The sequence below is a fragment of the Paroedura picta genome, chromosome 7 (assembly GCF_049243985.1).
Source record: "Paroedura picta isolate Pp20150507F chromosome 7, Ppicta_v3.0, whole genome shotgun sequence".
NCBI lineage: Eukaryota > Metazoa > Chordata > Lepidosauria > Squamata > Gekkonidae > Paroedura > Paroedura picta.
This window is the reverse complement of record NC_135375.1, coordinates 111,791,659-111,811,676: the sequence shown is the minus strand read 5'-3', so window position 1 is coordinate 111,811,676 and position 20,018 is coordinate 111,791,659. Positions and strand designations below refer to the sequence as shown.

Here is a 20,018-nt window from a genome sequence, read left to right as displayed (position 1 = left end):
TATAACAATATAATAGTATAAACAATGCAACAGTTTAACAGTGCAAACAGGTCCAGAGCACCCTGGTGGAGCTCTGAGAGGGGGGGAAGCAGGGGTCCTTCAGTCGCTGTTGGTTATGCTTGGTCTCAACCAAATGCCTGGTGGAAGAATATGCGAATAATGAAATGGGAGGAGAGGGAATCTCACAGAGATTCAGGAGAGATACAAAAAGTTAACCAAGTCATGAAAAAAACGGGGCATTCAATAACCAATCCCTTCGGCCTTCAGAAGTCGGTAATTCCAAGGAATGGATTTCAGCTTTGAAAGCTGCAAACAGAAAACCAGGATATCAAGGAGATGTGTTTTACTTTCCAGTTTTCTACTGACAAGGAGCTTCTAACCAGGGGGAGCAACCCCAAAATGAATTTCACCACACGTCTGTCTGTTGTAGTCCATCTGCTCTTCGTCGTGACAAGTGCGTCAGTGTTTAATGTATTCAGCAGTGGAAATGGAGGGGATGCAAGTGGGTGCACATGCAGTTAATGGTTTCCAGTGTCCTTCCTGCCAAGAGCTCATGGCAAGCTCTGAATCGTTTTTCGGAGAGGATGCTGGCTTATGGCTCTTCTTCCTGTGTTGTAAAAATTTTTTGTCAGATGCAATATATTAGTGACTATTATGGTTATTGATGTGCGTGCATGTGTAAAGAATTTATGGCATGCCGTAGAAATGAGCACCATTTCTCACATCTCCTGGATAAATATTTAAAGAGTCAAAGGTAGGGAGATGCCTCGACGGGCGTAACCACTGGTAGGAGCACGTGGAAAAGATACCCAGTTAACAGGCCTCCTTGGAATACAGCAGCCTCTTATCCTGTAAAGCAAGACAAACGGTCGGATAGAATCTTCCTGTTCATAAGCCATTGCCCTTGCTGAAATGAAAATAAAATGACCACCACATGTTTCTATTTCAGAGGTGGTAGAAAAACTTGCTACCGGAGAGACTGTTTGTTTAATGCTAGTCTGACCTTTTTGGATCTTAGAAGCTAAGCAGGGTCCATCTGGGTTAATACTTGGATGGGAGACTGTAAAGCAAGCCCAGGGTCACGACACACAGGCCAACAACAACAAGCCACCTCTGGACATCTCTTGTCCTGACTTGGATGGCTCAGCCTAGCCTGGTTTTGTCAAAAGCTAAGCTTGGTGGGCCCTGGTGGAAATCCCGGCTGCTCAACAGAAGCAGTCAATGGCAAACTCCCTCGTGCCTTGAAAAATCCTATGGGGTTATTGTGACTCTTGTGGCATTTTGACAGGCCAATGTTATTGCAAGAACTCCACTGTGCCAAACAGCTTGAGGTCTGCTCAGCAGTGGTCTGATCACTGTGGCTTGAAATGGCCTTTGTCCAGTTAGAATCATAGAATAGAACCAAAGAATCATAGAGCTGGAAAGGTCCATACAGGCCTTCTACTCCAACCCCCTGCAGGATTGGGCTAAAGCAGTGGTTCTCAACCTGAGGGTCAGGACCACTTTGGGGGTCGAATGACCCTTTCACAGGGGTCGCAGCAGGGAAAGCAGCTTGGCCGGGGTGTACCATTCACACAACAGCCTTGCGAGGTAGATCAAGATAGAGCGTTCATCAGCGTTCGTCTGTCTGGACCACCGGAAAAGAGTGAGATCAGCATGGTGGGACAAGAGGCAGAACTGAACTGAGAAACCCCAGGGAAAAAACAATTTATATACAATCATGGACAATGGATCTTCACGCCATTGGTCAGTTTTGGTTTAATTTCTGTGAAAGAACACTTGCATAATTTTATGGTTGGGGGTCACCACAACATGAGGAACTGTTTTAAAGGGTCACAGCATTAGGAAGGTTGAGAACCTCTGGGCTAAAGCATTCTGGATAAATATCTGTCCACCTGTTGCTTGAAGACAATCAGTGAGAGAGAACTCACCACTTCCTTAGGGTTTGGTCTGATGCTGGATGGGTGGGTGGGGTAGAGTGGAAGAAACAGAGAGGTGAAGGGTGGTTGGGGGAAGGCTAGTGAGGGACTGGGGTCACAGATATCTGGGGACAGGGGAGGTATGGTGGTGAGAGGAAGCATTTTTAAAAAGAGGTCAGAGATGCAAGAATGATCAGGCCTGCTCTAATCTTTGCTCCATCACAAGGGATGCAGGGGGTGAGGCCAAGTGGAATCACCCAGTTCAGGAACTTTGTCAATTAAAGGCCACAAGTTAGCCTTGGTGTGCGTGAGTGAGACCTGGCCAAAGGAGGGTGAAACGGTCACCCTGAAAGATGCTTTTCCAGGAAGCTTTGTCCCACAGGACACTCCCCTCCCCAAAGATCCAAGGCATTGAGTGTGTGCACCTGGGGTGGGAAGGATTTAAGAAATTGATCATCTGGCTGAGATACACCCTGCCTAATGCACCAGCAGATGTCTTTTTCCGTGCCACTGGACAGACGTCAGTGCTATTGTCCACAGGCAGGAAATGACAAATTATTTCTGGATTAGGATGTTGGTTGTTAGATAATTAGGTTGTTTAATTGTTAGTGAGTAGATGGTTACATTTTAAATTTACATGTAAATGAATTAAACTGTTTTATGTATTTTCAGTTACGTTGTACACTGCCTATTATGGGAGAGATGGTATAAAAATCCAATATAATAATAACTACAACAGTAATAGTAGAAGTAGCAACTGCCGGGGCATTGCAGAATCCCAGGGTGCTTCTCTTGGGGTGCATGCAAAGGAGCCTGCCTCTGGTCCCAATCCAGGCCTTGCGTCTTCCATGGCAGTGCTAAGGTTCCTGTAGTTTGTCACTGGTCCTACCCATCAAGTGGGGCCCACCCTGGATGTAATCTTTGGCATGAAGCTGGATGTGGGTCTCATAGCTGCTAATAGAGTGCCGTAGTCAGATCACCTTGCCCAACACCCAATCAATTAAATGCTCATTGGGTGGCAACAACAGCAGCCATTGAAACCTCCCTTTCCCTACCCCTACCGTCAAAAGGGAGGGAAGCAACAGGGACTGCTGGCTTGGCTTCTCTTTGCAGGATTTGGCAGGCACAGGAAGCAAGGTTGTACACAAATCTCATGGAACTCTACAACATTTAAGTTCGATGCTTTTTAGTCTTCACAGCTAATTAGCAGCCTTGCTGGGCGCAAACCTCATCCTGACCATGCCTAGGACCAACAATTTGTGGGTGCCAGGAAAGGTGTTCCTAGGTGCCCTGGTGCCCCTGGGGACCAAGTTGGGGACCCTGGAGCTCAAGTTAATTCTGCAGCATTTTGTCCTACATTCATGCTTGGTCCAGAACAGATTAATGTGAGATAGGATTTCAGTTTCTTCTGGGTAGTATCTGGAATGGATCGGTGCATGGACCTGTTGAGGTAGATTCCATTTGTTGCCTGCTAAAGCATTCTGGTTTTCCGTTAGCATTCCAACCCCCCCCCCTTTCTCTTTATCTCTGAGCAAGGTCACTTTTGCAGTGTAACTGAAACTTCAGATGTGGCTGTCTAAACTGTCTATATGCCGCATCTGACGTGTGCCAATCTTTCCCGCATCAAAACATTGTCGTGAATATAAAAAGGGGCACAACCACATCTGGAAAACAGGGGAAGGGCACGGTATCATTAAAGGTATTTGTTTCAGAAAGGGAATCTATTGTCGATCTTTCAGCTTTCATTCAGATTTAATTCAAATTATTTGAATCGGGGTTTGTCATCAGGGAAGTCGTCCCCTTATGGGATTTGCCAGCATTTGTAACCAAATGCTTAAGTGTTAAGGCAATGAGGCTATTATTTGTTCAGAAAACCAGGAGAAGGCTTGTAAGAAATCTGTCAGTTCTTCCTTTTCTTAACACGGAAAAAATAAAGCCAAATTGTCCCTTCGCTTCAGTATCTTTTTTAGAAGTTCTTGAATTTCTGATCTGTCAGTGGTATTTGCTGAAAAGGCAGAGTTTCCTTCCAGTAATTTTAAGAAGAGCTATCATCAAACTGTCAACAGCCTAAATTGAGATTAAAAGTATTGAAGAGAAATCTTTGGTATTATCATGGTTTCAACTATGAGCTCTTGAGCGGGCAGGAAAATATCTGAAAGGTCTAAAATGGAGCTGCCTCCCCCCCCCCCTTTCTGCTCGGTTAGAGGAACTTTTCAGAGGGGAAAGGTCATTCTTTAAATAAGTGACAAAAGCTTAAACATACTGCCCTAGATTTGCAGACAAAGTCAAAATAAAGTGGAGTGTGAGGACCTGCACTTTGCATACTATTTGGGACTCGCCGGAAACATCGGACTTGTCTGCAATCCAAAACCAGAGTGCGCTCATTTTCTTGCCTGGGTGGAAGCCCCCAAGTTCAATCCCCAGCACTTCCAGTTAAACTTAGCCAGGAGTCAGCCACAACACAGAGACACACGTTCAAATAGCAGTTGATTACCCCAAAATTTATTTCATAGTCCGTTTTTAGAAAGCTCATAAGTTAACGCCATTACCAAGTTTGATGTGTCATGCTCTAAGTCAGGGGTAGTCAAACTGCGGCCCTCCAGATGTCCGTGGACTACAATTCCCAGGAGCCCCTGCCAGCATTCACTGGCAGGGGCTCCTGGGAACTGTAGTCCACGGACATCTGGAGGGCCGCAGTTTGACTACCCCTGCTCTAAGTTAATAGTTTGTCATCAGTCTCAAGTCCTGCATGAGCAGGCGTGCCATGGGAGAGGCTCTTACAACTAAAGGCCTCCAAGGGGCGCCACATGCCTGAGCCAGAAACGTGTACCCACCCAGGGACTACCTGCTGCAATGCAGCAGTGCCCCCACTCTCAGTTCCTCTTTTGCCACCAAAGGAAAAGGTCATTTTTGGGAAGACTTCTGTTTTTTGCGTTGTGATGAGTTGGAGGTATTCTGCATGGAGCCAAATAAAACAGTTTAAAAAACAACCAGGTTAGATCGCATTATTATATTACAATCGTTGTTCTGCATTGAATATAGTCTGTTGAAAAACCACGTTGCAATGCTCTCTGCATGAAACAATTCATAGTCCTGCCCCCTGTAGTTTTGCCAACTCCGCTTTGTTCTCTAATGCAGTCACTAATCTGCATAACTAAGGAGCTTCTCTGCATGACTAATAGTCCGTCTAAGGCAGGCAGGAGATAAATGAATCGGTGAAAAGCTTCTTTCAGGAACAACGCTTAAAAGAGGCTTAAAGCACTGAAGAGGCAGCTCACCATGCAGAGCAAAATCAGTTTTGCGGAGTAAATTCACTCTTCTGTGCAGAGATCAGAAAAACAACAGTGTATTTAGTGAGTTTTCATCAGCTTATCCATCATGCAGAAGAGGCCTTGCTTCCCTGGTTTGCTAGGGTGGTCTTTGGCTTCTAATGGCTCTGAAAGCTCTTTTCAAGAGGTGCATCTGTTGTGAGGCAAAGATGACAGAAACAGTTGAACATATTCAAGTGGGTAGCCATGTTGGTCTTAAGTAGCAGAGCAAATTTAGAGTCCAGGGGCACCTTTGAGACCAACAAAGTTTGATTCAAGCTTTCAAACTTATAGGTAGAGTGTGAGAGTAAATTAACATACAGCATAATAAAAATGGTTAACAGATTCCAGAGATAAATGGGGGGGGGACAGTAATTAGGATTTGTTTGTATTCACTTGAGATTGAATTGCATGGGAAACATTTGGCATACAATATATATGCCTGCATTAAGAGAATAATGGACAAATGGATAATCAATTGCTGACAGCAGACTGAGACCTTGCTCTTTTGTCCCCTGCATGTCCTCTCAAACATGGAAGCATCTTGAAGTGGAGCATTTGTCTGTCTCTGTTCACATACCAAAGAAAAGCATATTTATATTATTCCAAACAATTTTGCACATACTAGTATTAGTTACATTACAATCTACTTGTTCAAATCATTTATTCTAATTAAGAGATAAATTAAAATACAGAGAACATTTGACCTTTTTGAGGGATTGTTGAGAATGTAGGTTAGCATATGTAGTGGGTTAAGGAACTAATGCCTTTCTTAAGTTAAAGTACAGTCTACTTGTTCAAATCAATTATTCCAAATAAGAGATAAATTAAAATACAGAGGAATTTCTTAGAGCTTGTAAAGAATGCAGGTTAGCATATATAGTGAGTTAGGAAACCAATGTCCCTGTTGAGTCCTGGGGATTCCATTGTTCTGAGTGTTGTAATAACTTGCATTTCAGCAATTTCCCTTGGGAAAAAAGGGCAAGATTCCACTAACTGCTGTCAGCAATTGATTATCTATTTGCATCCCTAACCAAATGGTCTTCATACAGGAAGAACATCTTCACTGTTTAAAGATAAAAGACCATAGAGTTTAAAAATTAGAGTGGAGGAGGAAGAAATCTTAAAAGCTACTATAATGGAGGGACTCTGGTTCATCACATGAGTTGGTTGAAATCTCTGTGGCTACATCCCACCAGAATTCTGAATCCATTCCTGGCATCAGGCTTTCAAACTCAGCTTTGTCGCTCAAACAGTATATCAGATAATTGCGGCTCATGGTGTCCTGAGACAGATGTTAAATATTGGTAGACTTGTGGTATCGTCCTAATATCCCGAAAGTTAGCAGAGTGCCTGGTATGGCTAGTAAGCGCCGTGTAGGCAGAGTACCTGCGGTGAGAAAACAAGAAAGACAGAAAAGCACATTTACCAAGGTAGTACTTAACTAATAGAGTAACTATTAGTGAACTTAATTCTGTATACTTGGAGGTAAAGAGAAGATCCAAATCTAATCTAAATAGCTGGATAGAGAGAGGTGCTTAGGGCATTTCTGCTCCATGATGTTGCAGGGGAGAGGAATGGAGGAGATTCAGGTTCAGAGTACCTTTATTGGCATAAAATTACAAAGCATAAGACAAAAATTTCAAACGGTTCCAGATGTAAAATCTATCGTAAAAGATTTTCATTTAAAATTGCCAGGAAAAACTTTGCTACTTTTTCAATAGTTGCTGAGTCCCTCACATTTAGTATCATTTTAATCCAGTGTTTCTCATTAACACAGCTGAATTTCAATTTCTTCAGATAATTAGCTAACGAGCGACGATATACTTCAAACTTAGGACACACGAGAAGTATATGGTACAACGTGTCAGGGACACTACACCCATGTAAACAGTACCTCTCCTGAGGAGGGATCTTCAAAAATCTACCTCGGGTGACATTTGAAGGAAATTTTTCACAGCCAGAGTAGTTCAGCAGTGGAATAGGCTGCCTAAGGAGGTGGTGAGCTCCCCCTCACTGGCCGCCTTCAAGCAAAGGTTGGATACACACTTTTCTTGGATGCTTTAGGATGCTCAGGGCTGATCCTGCGTTGAGCAGGGGGTTGGACTAGATGGCCTATATGGCCCCTTCCAACTCTATGATTTCCAACTCAATGATTCTATGATTCTATGTTTAAGCGAGCTACTAGAAATGCTCTTCTTAACTGGTGTGTCTCCAAAATTTGGAGATACATGGGCATGGATTTGTATGTTAAGGGAATATCCCAGAAGCGGGGAGAACATGCACTGTTTTTAGAGGAGCCCAGAATCTGGGTATCCTGGTCTTCTAGTCTCTGTGATATTAGTTTTAGTATATATAGGAGAAGAGGAATGAAGACTCAAGGAACAGGAAATTACCCTCTAGGGACATGTCAGTGAGATCAGAAGGTGAGAGGTCAGTGTTCCTATCTGTCTCACTAACCCCATGGTGAAGATAGATTCAAGTGAGTAGCCATGTTGATCTGAAGTAGCACAAGAAAAATTGAGTCTAGTAGCACCTTTAAGGCCAACAAAGATGTATCTGAGGTTTAGTGTGCATGCACACTTCCTCAAACAAAATGGAACAAGAATCATGAGAGTATACAGATATATAAAAGGTAAAGGTAAAGGTATCCCCTGTGCAAGCACCGGGTCATGTCTGACCCTTGGGGTGACGCCCTCCAGCGTTTTCATGGCAGACTCAATACGGGGTGGTTTGCCGGTGCCTTCCCCAGTCATTACCCTTTACCCGCCAGCAAGCTGGGTACTCATTTTACCGACCTCGGAAGGAGGGAAGGCTGAGTCAACCTTGAGCCGGCTGCTGGGATCGAACTCCCAGCCTCATGGGCAAAGCTTTCAGACGGCTGCCTTACCACTCTGCACCACAAGAGGCTCTTACACAAACAGATATATAGAAAAGGTAAATTAGTGGCAAATTAGTAAACTGTATCATAATATCAAAATTATGCCATATTATGACATATGATAATTCTTTGCAGTTTACCTTTGCTCTATTTTGTCTGAGGAAATTGCCCGCACATGGAAGCTCACACCTTGAATAAATCTTTGTAGATCTTAAAGGACTCAAATTCTGTGGTGAAGGGAGTTTCAGTTTGAGTTTCAAGTCAGGAGACTTCGCACGGAGAGCTATTTCCAATATCCTGTATGACTGGCCATCGTTTATGGATGCGCATGTAAACTTCTTATGATTTATTTCGGTTATTTTATTCTTCTTCCAGCCTTCAAGCGATGGTGCTTCCAGTTCCCCCCAAGGGCAGTATACTCCCCTTCCATCTGGATCAAGGGACCTTACCAACCACAGAGGTAAAGTAAAAACAAAAACAAAATCTTTCTTCCATGTGATTCCGAGGCGATGGTGCTTCGTTGTCAAGGACCATGAGACCTCCTTATGGTTATGGAAGCAGCCTCCATTGAGAACATCCCACTTTTGATGAGAAGTGGACAAGGGGGTAAGAATAGAACTTTTAGTAGATTAATCTGGCTGCAGAGGTGCTCTACAGGTAGAGCAAAGGAATCTGTTGCTCAATGGTTACCAAAAGTGTGATGAACTTACATATAGCCAATGGGTAGCTACGTTCATTGGTCTGGAGCAGGAGAAAAGAGGGAATCTGAAGAAACGAGTAGTGATTCACAAGGAAGCTCCTTCTCCGCTGCAAATTTTGTGGATCCTTAAGATGCTCCTGGCCTGAAACCTGATGGGTGTCTCTATGTTGATAGGAAAATGTCAGGCTTAAGTGGGTCTCGGAGTCCAGCAAGGTGGAGTTGCATTTAGTAGCGCAAATATTAGATGTCCGAAGGGTGGCTGAGCAAATGGCTCTTGGTGTAGTTCTCGTGGTTGTTGTTTTAACCCAGCTACAATAGAATTCTGCAATCGTGGCTCTTGGGTACTTGAAGGAAAGTGGTGAGGAGCGGCATCGGTTTGGACCGTCGATGGGGGCACAAACAGACTGGGCGGCTGGTTGCGATGTTGTTGAGCATCTTCATAAACTGGAGGGCGGGTCAACTGCTGAAATGGTCAAGTTAAATTATTTAGGGACAGAAAGAAACAATCAGGTTAACTACCAGGTCAATTGGGAATTCTTTATCAGAAAGCAGAATGGGCCTCATCAGTTTTAAGCCAACTTTTTTATTGGGTCATCTTGTTTTGCAGTATTGTCCAGCAATGTGTCTTTTGTTGGGTTCGATGAATTTGAGGGCAATAGGAAAAGTGTCTTGCGACCTTAACAGTGGCAGGAATTATTTTATGATCCTTCTGTGTCCTTCTGCTATCCTCCAAGATCACCCATGTAGGCTTACATTGTTAGCCCAGGGAATGAGGCATGAAAAAGAGGCTCCCAAGGGCTGTTCGCTCAACATTAGGGGTTCTCAAAGTGGACAGTATGCCCCCCCTGTGGTGGGGAGTGAAAGGTTCCAGGGGGACAGAGAGGAATTTGGGGGATTTGGGGGCAGGAGGGGGACAGCAGTCTGACACTTCCTGCTGTGGCTGCCTTTTCCTAGCAAGAGATGTTCCAGGGTGGCTAGCCATTGCCTGCCTCTGGGTAGTGGTGATCCTGGACTTCCTTGGCCATCTCCCATTCCAGTACTGACCAGTACTGATATGATGGGATCCTGTTCCTCCTGAGCTCCTTCCCCTCCTCAGACTCTGTCTTTCCCAGGCTCTACCGCAGATCTCCAGGAATTTCTTCACCCAGGGTTGGCAACCCTTCCCCCAAAGTCTCCATCTTTGGGAGGCTGGAAAAACTTCTCCTGCTTGCTCCTGGCCATGGGATTTCCCATTGCTTGCTTCTCTCTCTCTTTCCCGGTCTGTCTTTCTCCTCAGTGGAACAGGCTTCCTCGGGAGGTGGTAGGTTCTCCCTTGGAAACTTTTAAACAGAGTCTGGAGAGCCATCTGACGGAGAGGCTGATTCTGTGGAGGCTCAAGGGGGTGGCAGGTGACAGTGGGTGAGCGATAGGGTTGTGGGTGTCCTGCATAGTGCAGGGGGTTGGACTAGATGACCCAGGAGGTCCCTTCCAACTCTATGATTCTATGAACTGAATCCAGTGAGGACCCAAAGTGGCTTTTACAAATGACTTTTACAAAGAGGTTATATGGCGACGGTTCAACAACAAAAAAAAAGGTGTGTAGGCAAGATAGTGTGTTTTGAATTTGCAGTTGACCTAACACCAGGAAAGAGGTGTGTTTGTGTATGTGTGCGAGCGGGAGGGGTGGCGGCACTAGGGATGTGGCCTAGGACCCAGGGGGGTGTCAGCCCGAAAAAGTTTCTGAGCCATTGCTCTATATCTTTTGCTCACTTTCCAGATTTATCTATCCAGTAGCTGAACCATACATAGTTCATTGTGTACAGTGTTTCATTTGGCTTTATACAGAGTGTTTGATACATTAAAATCAGCAACCCCCCTCCAACAACCCCCCCCCCCCCAAAAAAATATGGGGCTTCTATTGCAAACTCTGACCGGGATGACCCAGGCTAGCCAGATCTTGTCAGATTTTTGAAGCTAAACAGGGTCAGGAGACCTCCGAGGAATAGCATGGTCAGAGGTAGACAATGGCCAGTCACCTCTGTTCATCTCTTGCCTTGGAATTCCACAAGGGGTCACCGTAAGTTGGCCGCCATTTGACACCCCTTCCCACTGTCCCCGTATTTTGGACATGTGTGAGCACATTCTGGCCCAAGTTAAGCACATTCAAGTTTCTGTGATGTCAAGGCAGACTGTAAAACATACGTTAACTACTGGCCAGATTTGCACGCTAGCAAGCAGGAGGCGAGGAGATAGCCAAGGGTTAGGTAAAGCTGGTTTAAGCAAGACACTATGGGCTCCCTTGGACAGATGGCCTGTTTATATCCGCAAGGAAATAATAATTAAGGAACGCTTTCCAGAAATCCAGGTGTTGTGAATTGAGCTTGGAACGGTCTACGGGAAAGGCTGCGTATGAGCCATCAAAGCTTCTAAGGAAGACCTCTGAGCTCGCCAGCCCTTAAGCGCTCTTAATTGGAGTCAAGAGTGTACCAAGAAAGGAATGGAACATATAAACATGCCATTTTCGAATCCCACTCTCGAGGTCTTTTCCTATTCCCTGGACGGCCTCGGCCTCACACAAAAGATTGAATCAGCTATTGCACATGTAAATATTGGCTGCTTTTCGGCAAGTGAAGCGAAGGGAGGAAAGGAATGCTGCCTCTGCTCCTCTCCAGAGGGGCCTGGTTGCAAGAGTCGGGAACTCTTCTGGGGCCACTTGAGGCAGCTGGAAAGGATCCCTGCTCAGAGCTCGGGACGAACCAACATCATCTGGGCTTTGGCTCCATTTTCACAATTTCAACTTTCGTTTCTCCACTCCCCCCCCCCTCCCGTTTTATTGTTCAGCACAAAGGAAAAACCATGAAGGGGATACTTTCTTGGGCTCGCCACCTCTCTGATAAAGCTGTTCTAACCGAGCAGTGATATCAGGGCTCTCTCAGTCTCATCTACCTCACAGGGTGTCTGTTGTGGGGAGAGAAAAGGGAAGGCAAGTGTAAGCCGCTTTGAGCCTCCTTCGGGTAGAGAAAAGCGGCATATAAGAACCAACTTCTTCTTCTTCTTCTTCTTCTTCTTCTTCTTCTTCTTCTTCTTCTTCTTCTTCTTCTTCTTCTTCTTCTTCTTCTTCTCTATGCAGTTTTCCAAGCTGCATTAATGAAACGATACCTTTCCTACGCTGTTTAGTTGGCAGTCTTTCCCCAAATGCCAAAGAACCTGACATGGCAGAGAAGCAACCTGGGGACCGGGCAAAACATAGCCCTGATCTCATCCTCCTTCTCCAAGGGTGGCAGAAAGTGCCGTCAAGCTGCAGCCGGCTTACCCCAAAGGGCTTCCAAGGCCAGAGACGTTCAGAGGAGGTTTGCCACAGGGTGCCTCTGCATATCTTGGTGGTCTCCTTTCCAAGAACTAATCAAGGCTGACCCTGCTTAGCATCTAAAGTTGGCTGAGATCAGTATAGCCTGAGCCCTTCTGGTCAGAACCCCTCACCACTGCCAAAATATAATATATTTAAGTCTATGGAATATCGACATAATAAACGTGGTTGCATAGTGGACTATGTAGTATTTATTTATTGTATTTATATACCGCCTTCCCTGAAGGCTCAGGGCGGTTTACAGGGAACAAGAGAAGATACAGATAACATATGATAACAGGTGATAACAGTAACAACTTTATAACAACAATAACATGATCAAAACAATAACATTAGAAAACGGAATTGTCAGAGCCTCAACTCAACTCTTACTGGGACCCAGTGTGTTGGGAAGATTGGTGTCAGTAGTAGTAGGAGGTGGGGGGGGGAGCTTGGGGGCCAATTGGAAGCGATGGTTTGGGTCGACCTCAACCAAATGCCTGGTGGAGGAGCTCCCTTTTGCAGACCCTGTGAAACTGTTTAGGTTCTGTCAGGGCCCTGATCACCTCTGGGAGCTCGTTCCACTAGGTGGGGGCCAGAATGGAGAAAGCTCTGGCCCTGGTTGAGGTCAAGCAGGCTTCCTTGGGGCCAGGGACCACCAGGAGGTTGGAAGTAGTAGAGGGCAAGGCTCTCTGATGAGTGTAGGTGGAGAGGTGAATCCCTTGGGTATATTTAATGGTGATAACCAGGAAGGCCAAATCACTAGACTGGCAAATTAATTTCCTTTTTGATTCCATGAGCTATGGCCTTGAAGGTCAAAAGTGAGAGGTCCGATAGGCAAAACCTTGTTTATCCCCTAACCTTTGGCACTAGAAACATGCTGAGGTCCTGGGGTAGTTAGTTTGCCCTCTCTCTACACCTAAAGAGCAGCTAAATGAAGTGTATGCTGCACACCCTATACAGTAGATGGGTTGTTATCCAATTTAAGATTCTACTGGAAGTCCCCCTGGGAACCAGTGGAGCAGGTTAGTTGTAACTAAGGTCACCAGATCCCTCCTGGCAACTGGTAGGGGATGGGAGGATTTACCAGAAGCAGCAGGGAGGCCCAGCTGATATACAGTCCATGTCATTGTCTGCATGACCCATCACATCTAGGACATTGGGGCAACGCTCCAGTATTTGGGCAAAAGCCCTATGGTAAATTTAACTTTTTTCATAAAACTTTTGCCCAAAGATCAGACTATCAACCCAGATGTGATAATGTCACTTCTAGGTTTCCCTCGGGAGGGAGTGGGTTCTCCATCTCTGGACATTTTTAAACAGAGTCTGGATAGCCATCTGATGGAGAGGCTGATTCTGTGAAGGCTCAAGGGGGTGGCAGGTTACAGTGGAGGAGTGATAGGGTTGTGAGCGTCCTGCATAGTGTAGGGAGTTGGACTAGATGACCCGTGAGGTCCTTTACAACTCTATGGTTCTATGATTCATGTGGGGAGTGCTGTAGACATGCTACTGCATGTTGCATGGACCTCCCTCTTTTTCGGGGTAAGTTCCCCCCTGCCGGCCAGCTGATCAGTGGCAGGGAGAAGGGGCCTGGCAGCGGGGGACCCCATCTTCACCAGAGTGTCTGACACCCTTGTTGCAACTATCTTCAGTGATCCTTGGCTGTGCCTCTCTGTAACCAAATCTGATTTTGGGTGTCTTTGGCGACCATGCTAGGAAGCATAGAGACAACCGTAAGCCGGCAGGCCAGCTATGCATCCTGCATGAGAGGCAAGCGGAGGAGACCCAGACCACCCTTGCAAGGCTCATCCCAATTGAGCTGACTTCATTTCTTTGTCTGACTCTGCCCAAATTCTGAAGGACGATGGCTTTCTTTCCGGCCCCCTCACAAACGTACGGCTTTTGTACCATTTCCAGTTTGCGTATTAAGTTTCAGATTTTTGCAAGTCTTTTTTAAGCTGCAGGAGTGCGAAGAACTTGTGTCTGAAGGTGGAGAAATTCAGCTTTCCCAGCTGATTGCACTGATATTTATCAGCGGCTCTTCTGTTACAGTAATCCTGCTGCAAGAAGAAATACTGAAATACCATTTTTCTTTAAATGTACAGGCAGAAGGTTAATTGCAGAACTCACCGGCGACCTTGTTAAAACTTGTAAAGGTTTTCATGTGCATTAGCCTCCGATACCTCATCTTCAAGCACCGTCCTTATCTTTAAATCTCAGGGAAGCTCTATAGCAGGGGTAGTCAAACTGCGGCCCTCCAGATGTCCATGGACTACATTTCCCAGGAGCCCCTGCCAGCAAATGCTGGCAGGGGCTCCTGGGAATTGTAGTCCATGGACATCTGGTGGGCCGCAGTTTGACTACCCCTGCTCTATAGGAAGAAGCAAAATGTCGTCCTTTGGTGTCACTAGCATTTGTTGATCCAATAAAAGGTTCACCGTATTGGATACAGTGATTCTTAAGGCATGGTTTTTCTTCTTTTGTTTTTTTTTGGCTTGTTCCTGTTTATCACTTTAAAAAAATGCAGGAAATGTTTATGGTCATAAGGTTAAACAACATCTAAAATGCCCATGTGTGCAAGGGAGAGATTTGTGCCATTCACTCACCATGGTGGGCCTCTTGACTGTTAATGGAGTTCCTGCATCCTCTAACGTAGGGATCCTCAACCTGTGGTCCTCCAGATGTTCATGGACTACAATTCCCATGAGCCCCTGCCAGCAAATGCTGGCAGGGGCTCATGGGAATTGTAGTCCATGGACATCTGGAGGACCACAGGTTGAAGATCCCTGCTCTAACGCAGTGGTTCTCAACCTTCCTAATGCCATAACCCTTTAATACAGTTCCTCCTGTTGTGGTGACCCCCAACCATAAAATTAAGCAAGGGTTCTTTCATAGAAATTAAACCAAAACTGATCAATGGTGTGAAGATCCATGGTTCAAGATTGTATATAAATTGGTTTTTCCCAGGGTTTCTCAGTTCAGTTCAGTTCCCACCATGCCGATCTCGCTCTTTTCTGCTGCTCCAGACAGACAAATGCTCTATCTTGTTCTACCCCGCAAGGTTGTTGTGTGGATGGCGCCTCCCACCTCCCGGCCAAGCTTCTTGCCCTGCCGCGACCCCTGTGAAAGGGTCAAACAACCCAAAGGGGTCCTGACCCCCCCCCCAGGTTGAGAACCACTGCCTTAGTGGCATTTTTTAGGGGGCATTTGAGATTGCAGTGCAGGGGCGGAAGAGAGGGGCGTTTCTCTTGTGTGGAAGGCAATCCTTCTGTCCCATGGTAATTTTAGCTCCAGTCTGCATCAAGATGTGTTTTGCTGGAGCTGGAATTTCTCCTGCCTCACCAGCCTTTGATCAAATAGATATATGTAGGACAAATTTGTTAGACATTATAGGCTGGATTCAACAATAACATTTATTTAAGCAAGGTGTGGGGTTTGGAAAATTCCTGCTGTCCTTTTTCGTAGTCCTCTTAGCGATGGTAACTAAATGGAATCCACATCTGAGTACTCCCTGCTGGTGCAAAAATAAATGGAGGAGATCATCATCTAGGAAGGATTTTGAGTGCCTTATCCCTGTTTTGATTTCCAGAATGTGTAATTTTTTAAATACCCATATCTGTTTCCCTTGCACAGAATTTCTCCTATGGGGTTAAAGTGGCAGGCTTTGGATTGGGAAACCCCTGGAGATTTGGGGAGTGGCGCCCGGGGAGGGACCTCAGGGGGGTACAATGCCACTGAGTCCACCCTCCAAGGGTGAGCCGTTCTCTCCAGGGGAACGAATCTTGGTCATCGAAAGAGCCATGATAATAGCGGGAGTTCTCCGGGCCTCACCTGGAAGTTGGCAACCATCTATATAATATTCACATTTCCCCCGCAGTGTCCGTGCATGATTGGTTCATTTGATACATGCAAGTGGTATGTGTTGGAAATGTCGGACATGGCTTACTTTCTCATCAGATCACTACAGGATTCAAGCCGATGCATCTCCTGAGGTTCGGCAGCTGCCAGAGCCTGGGGATCCTTGAGGGGCCCACTCCTATTAACCCGCACCCAGGCCCCTCCCCTGTCACTAGTTGACCCTCCCTTCCCCATCTGTTTTCTTGAAGTGTGTAGCCGAGGCTCACAGCTGTCCATCTTCATGGGGGAAAGGCTGCAGGAGACGCAGAAGCAGGGGTGCTAGGAGTCCAGGTAGCTCGCATGCCCGGTTCGTGCACCAGCCAGTACAGTTGGGAAAAGCGGGTCAGGCATCTAAGCACGGGCAGCAAGGGGAGAGGCTTATTAGTGGGAGAAGATGGGGGACACGCAGGTGAGGATGGAAAATATGAGGGAGGGTTTGGTGGTCGGTAGATGGGGGCTTCGGGGTGCTGTCTGCCCAGAGCCACACAAAATCTGGGACAAGCCCTGGTCACACCTGTACCAGCTGTGCATCAAAACTGTGCCAGCTGAAGTATGCAAGATCCAGTGGAGAGCCGGTGGTCTCAGAACAGGTTAGCACAGGGGTAGTCAAACTGCGGCCCTCCAGATGTCCATGGACTACAATTCCCAGGAGCCCCTGCCAGCATTCGCCAGCGAATGCTGGCAGGGGCTCCTGGGAATTGTAGTCCATGGACATCTGGAGGGCCGCAGTTTGACTACCCCTGGTTAGCATATATGCCTCCTCCATTCTCCAAAGTGTCTTTCTTTTTAAAATATTAGGCATAAACACAGAGAAACCTAGGCCTCCCCCCCCGAAAGGTAATTATTCCGCTCATGCCGTCTTTACCGTGAGTTGTTATTGATACAGTTGTTGGGTTCCCATCCCAGTTTACGGCCGGGGGCTTCATCCATTTAAGTTTGAAATTGATTGCGGGGAATGTCACAGAGTAATTTACATAGCAACTTATCATAATTAGTCAGAGTTTGTAGTTTCCTTAATGTGAGCTGCACTTTATGCTCAGCCATTGATTTTTCGCTATATCTGCATGAAGCGCCGTAATGTGTGCCATCCCCCCCTCCCCAAAAAAAAGAAATCCGCGGGTAGTTTTTTATCATTGCGTTAACCCGAGGAATTGTAAAATGCATTTAATCAGAGACTATAAATAGTAAGCACTCGCTTTAACTCTTTTAATGTGGTGCAATGAGATGAATGAGGAGGAAATGCAAGAGGAGGAAGTGTAAGTGGGGAAAATATATGGGAGTTCCATTGCAGGCAGAAGTTGTTATGAATATTAAGGATCCTTGTTTGGTTCGTTCTGTGGGAGGTAGGCCTTCTTTATTTTATTTTTGGTGCCCTCGACGAATAATGCATTGCACAAAGGAAGCCAGACTTGAACGAAGTCAGAACGGAGGAATTGGTAGGTAATTACCAATATTTTGTCAACGTTCTTTTAAAATAAGGTGAACAGATTGTCCCACTCTTGGAGGGACATCTGGGGGCACCTGGCAAATTGTACTTATGTTGAAATTTAAAAAAAAATATTACAATACTATTTTTGCGTTCTATGAAACTTTTTGTTGCTCCATGTAGACCAAATTTTTAATCAAGAACCCCCCCAGTCAATGATGTCCTGCTTTACCAATGTTAAAATCTGCCCACCTTATTTTAAAAGCATCTTATTTGCTATGAACCTGTCACTAAATCTCATCTGTGCTGCTTAATCCCTTACTGGTGCTACTCCCCATAACTGCAGATCCAGAAAAAAAGTCAGTAATAACTGACCCAGATTGCAATTGGCACTCAGTCTTAAACCTGGCGATAACTTGATGATATCCAAGAAGTGATATCAATGCCTTCTTTGATGAGGATATCATGGGTTTTTATACCCCACTTTTTACCACCTGAAGGAGTCTCAAGGAGGCTTACAAATGCCTTTCCCTTTCTCTCCCCACAGAAACCCTGTGAAGTAGGTAGAGCTGAGAGCGCTGTGATAGAACTGCTCTAGAAGAGGAGCTCTAGGAGAATTGCGCCTAGCCCACGGTCAGCCAGCTGGCTGCATTTGGAGGAGGAGGGGGAATCAAAACCTGGTTCTCCAGACTAGAGTCTGCCATTCTTAACCACAACACCACGTTGGCTCTCAGGTGGAGATTCAGCCTGCCAGGACTTCTGAATGGCCGCTGGAGATCTGATTGGTTGCACAGATTAAAATAAAGTTGCTTCCACAGCAGCTGCCCCCATAGTGTTGCTTTTACCCTCTCACACTCTTCTCTTCCATTGTGTGTTTAAAAAATCATTTCTCTTGTACTCCACATATGGGCATCCTCTGGGTGTAGATGTGTGGCTGTGCAGTGTCCATTTTTTACTTGATTCTGCCTCTCGTGGTGTCCATCTTGTGGCTGCACCCATGACCCTCTGGCAGAATTCCACAGGTGCCCACAGACTCAAAACAGGGCCCTGCCCTAGTTCTCAGTGGCCCATTATGCACGGAGTGGAAGGTCCACATTCAGGGTGGAATGGTGGCGGCTAAAATCACCAATTATGCACGTTGCAGGCGGCAACCGGGCGCAGAGCCAACATATGCTGCCGAAAAAGCTGCGTTAGCGAGAGGCGGAAGAAAGTGGAGCTTCCCGGGACCAGGGCGCAACCAGAAGCGGTTCCGAAGTAGCCGTGTGCATAATCAGATACTCTGGTTTTGGCCGCTGTCGCGTTCCGTCCCGTGCGTAAGCGGTTTGCTTCCTCCTCCGTGTTCTCCATGCTGTCGTTCCAGCGGCCGTGCATAATAGGCCAGTGAGATGCTAAACCAGGGTCTAGGTGGCATGAGGGGAAGTTCCCTCCATACAAAACATCCCTTCCAAACTGAAAACCGGATGTCATCGAGTAGGGGTTTAGCCGAGCCTTTCCCATCTCGAAGGCCTTTCTGGCAGGACACAGGGAGCATGAGCCGTTCACCTGCAGATTGGAATGGTCCCACCCTGGCGGAGGTTTTCCACCTCACCGTGTGAGCCAACCCGAAGGTGATTGCCGTCTGAGCTAAAGCAAGTCACTCGGCATAACCTTTGGCCAGTTTATTCTGACTTCAATCCACTGCCTCCACACACACACACAACACACACACACACACACACACGAGATTAACTGCACCATTTGCTTCCTTACCCCCATTCAAAATGGGATTTTAACCTTGAGTGAAGCTTTGGTTCGTTGTGCAACAGTTGAAGAAGTCTCCCGTTCCTTTAGAAAGCGCACAGATGTTACTGAATGTTTAATACATTGCAGTTGGTTTTGATTCTGACCCATTGACTTAGTACGGTTCAGAACGTCCATTCATTTGGGTCACTGGATTCATGTAGCTGTCACTTCTGGGGCTCAGCAATTTCTCGTCCGCGCTTCAAAAATAACGTCGGAGTTCTATCGGGAAGGATCCTGTAGGCGGCTAGAAATTCTGGCATGGAAAACACACCACTGTCTTGTGTATAATTGTGATGGGAGCAGCCAGTCATGTGGAATGAAGGATGGGTAAGAAACTTGGAACGGCGCATGCACTCTTGGAGGATTTGCTAAAGAACTTGGACAAAGCGTTTTGCGAGGCTCTCAGGAAAGGAAGAGCGGTTAATGGATTCAAAATGGGAAAATGTTTTCGGCGAATGAAGTCATCTACCTTCCAAATTCTTTCTTCCCAAAAGGACGGGACTTGGAAGGGAAGGAGAAGAAAGAAGAGATGATCCCCTTTTTCCTGCCAAGCCAGTTAATTGATTTGTGATTAGGTGTACGGGATTGTCTATTCTTTCACAACGTGCATCTGATGCTGGAAAATCCTTAGGCTTAGGGAGAAAGAATTTTGTAAGATCATTGGAAATGGCAGACTTAAAAAAAAAATACAGGGCTGTGGTTTTCAGTCGGCATTCTGAAGTGTTCCGTGTGTGTGTGAATGTGTGTCTTTGTTAGCTTTTTGAGGTTTCTTCAATAGTT

General features: G+C 46.0%; 1 protein-coding gene across 3 annotated transcripts in view; it reads left to right on the top strand.

Moving 5' to 3' along the window:
* The window catches only part of LRMDA (leucine rich melanocyte differentiation associated), a 941,975-nt gene that overhangs the window by 788,011 nt on the left and 133,946 nt on the right, over window positions 1-20,018 (top strand). For all 3 annotated transcript variants that reach the window (XM_077345966.1, XM_077345968.1, XM_077345967.1), the window contains one exon: window positions 8,484-8,568. In XM_077345966.1, the coding sequence (XP_077202081.1) occupies window positions 8,484-8,568 (85 nt within the window). The remainder of the gene's footprint in view (window positions 1-8,483; window positions 8,569-20,018) is intronic.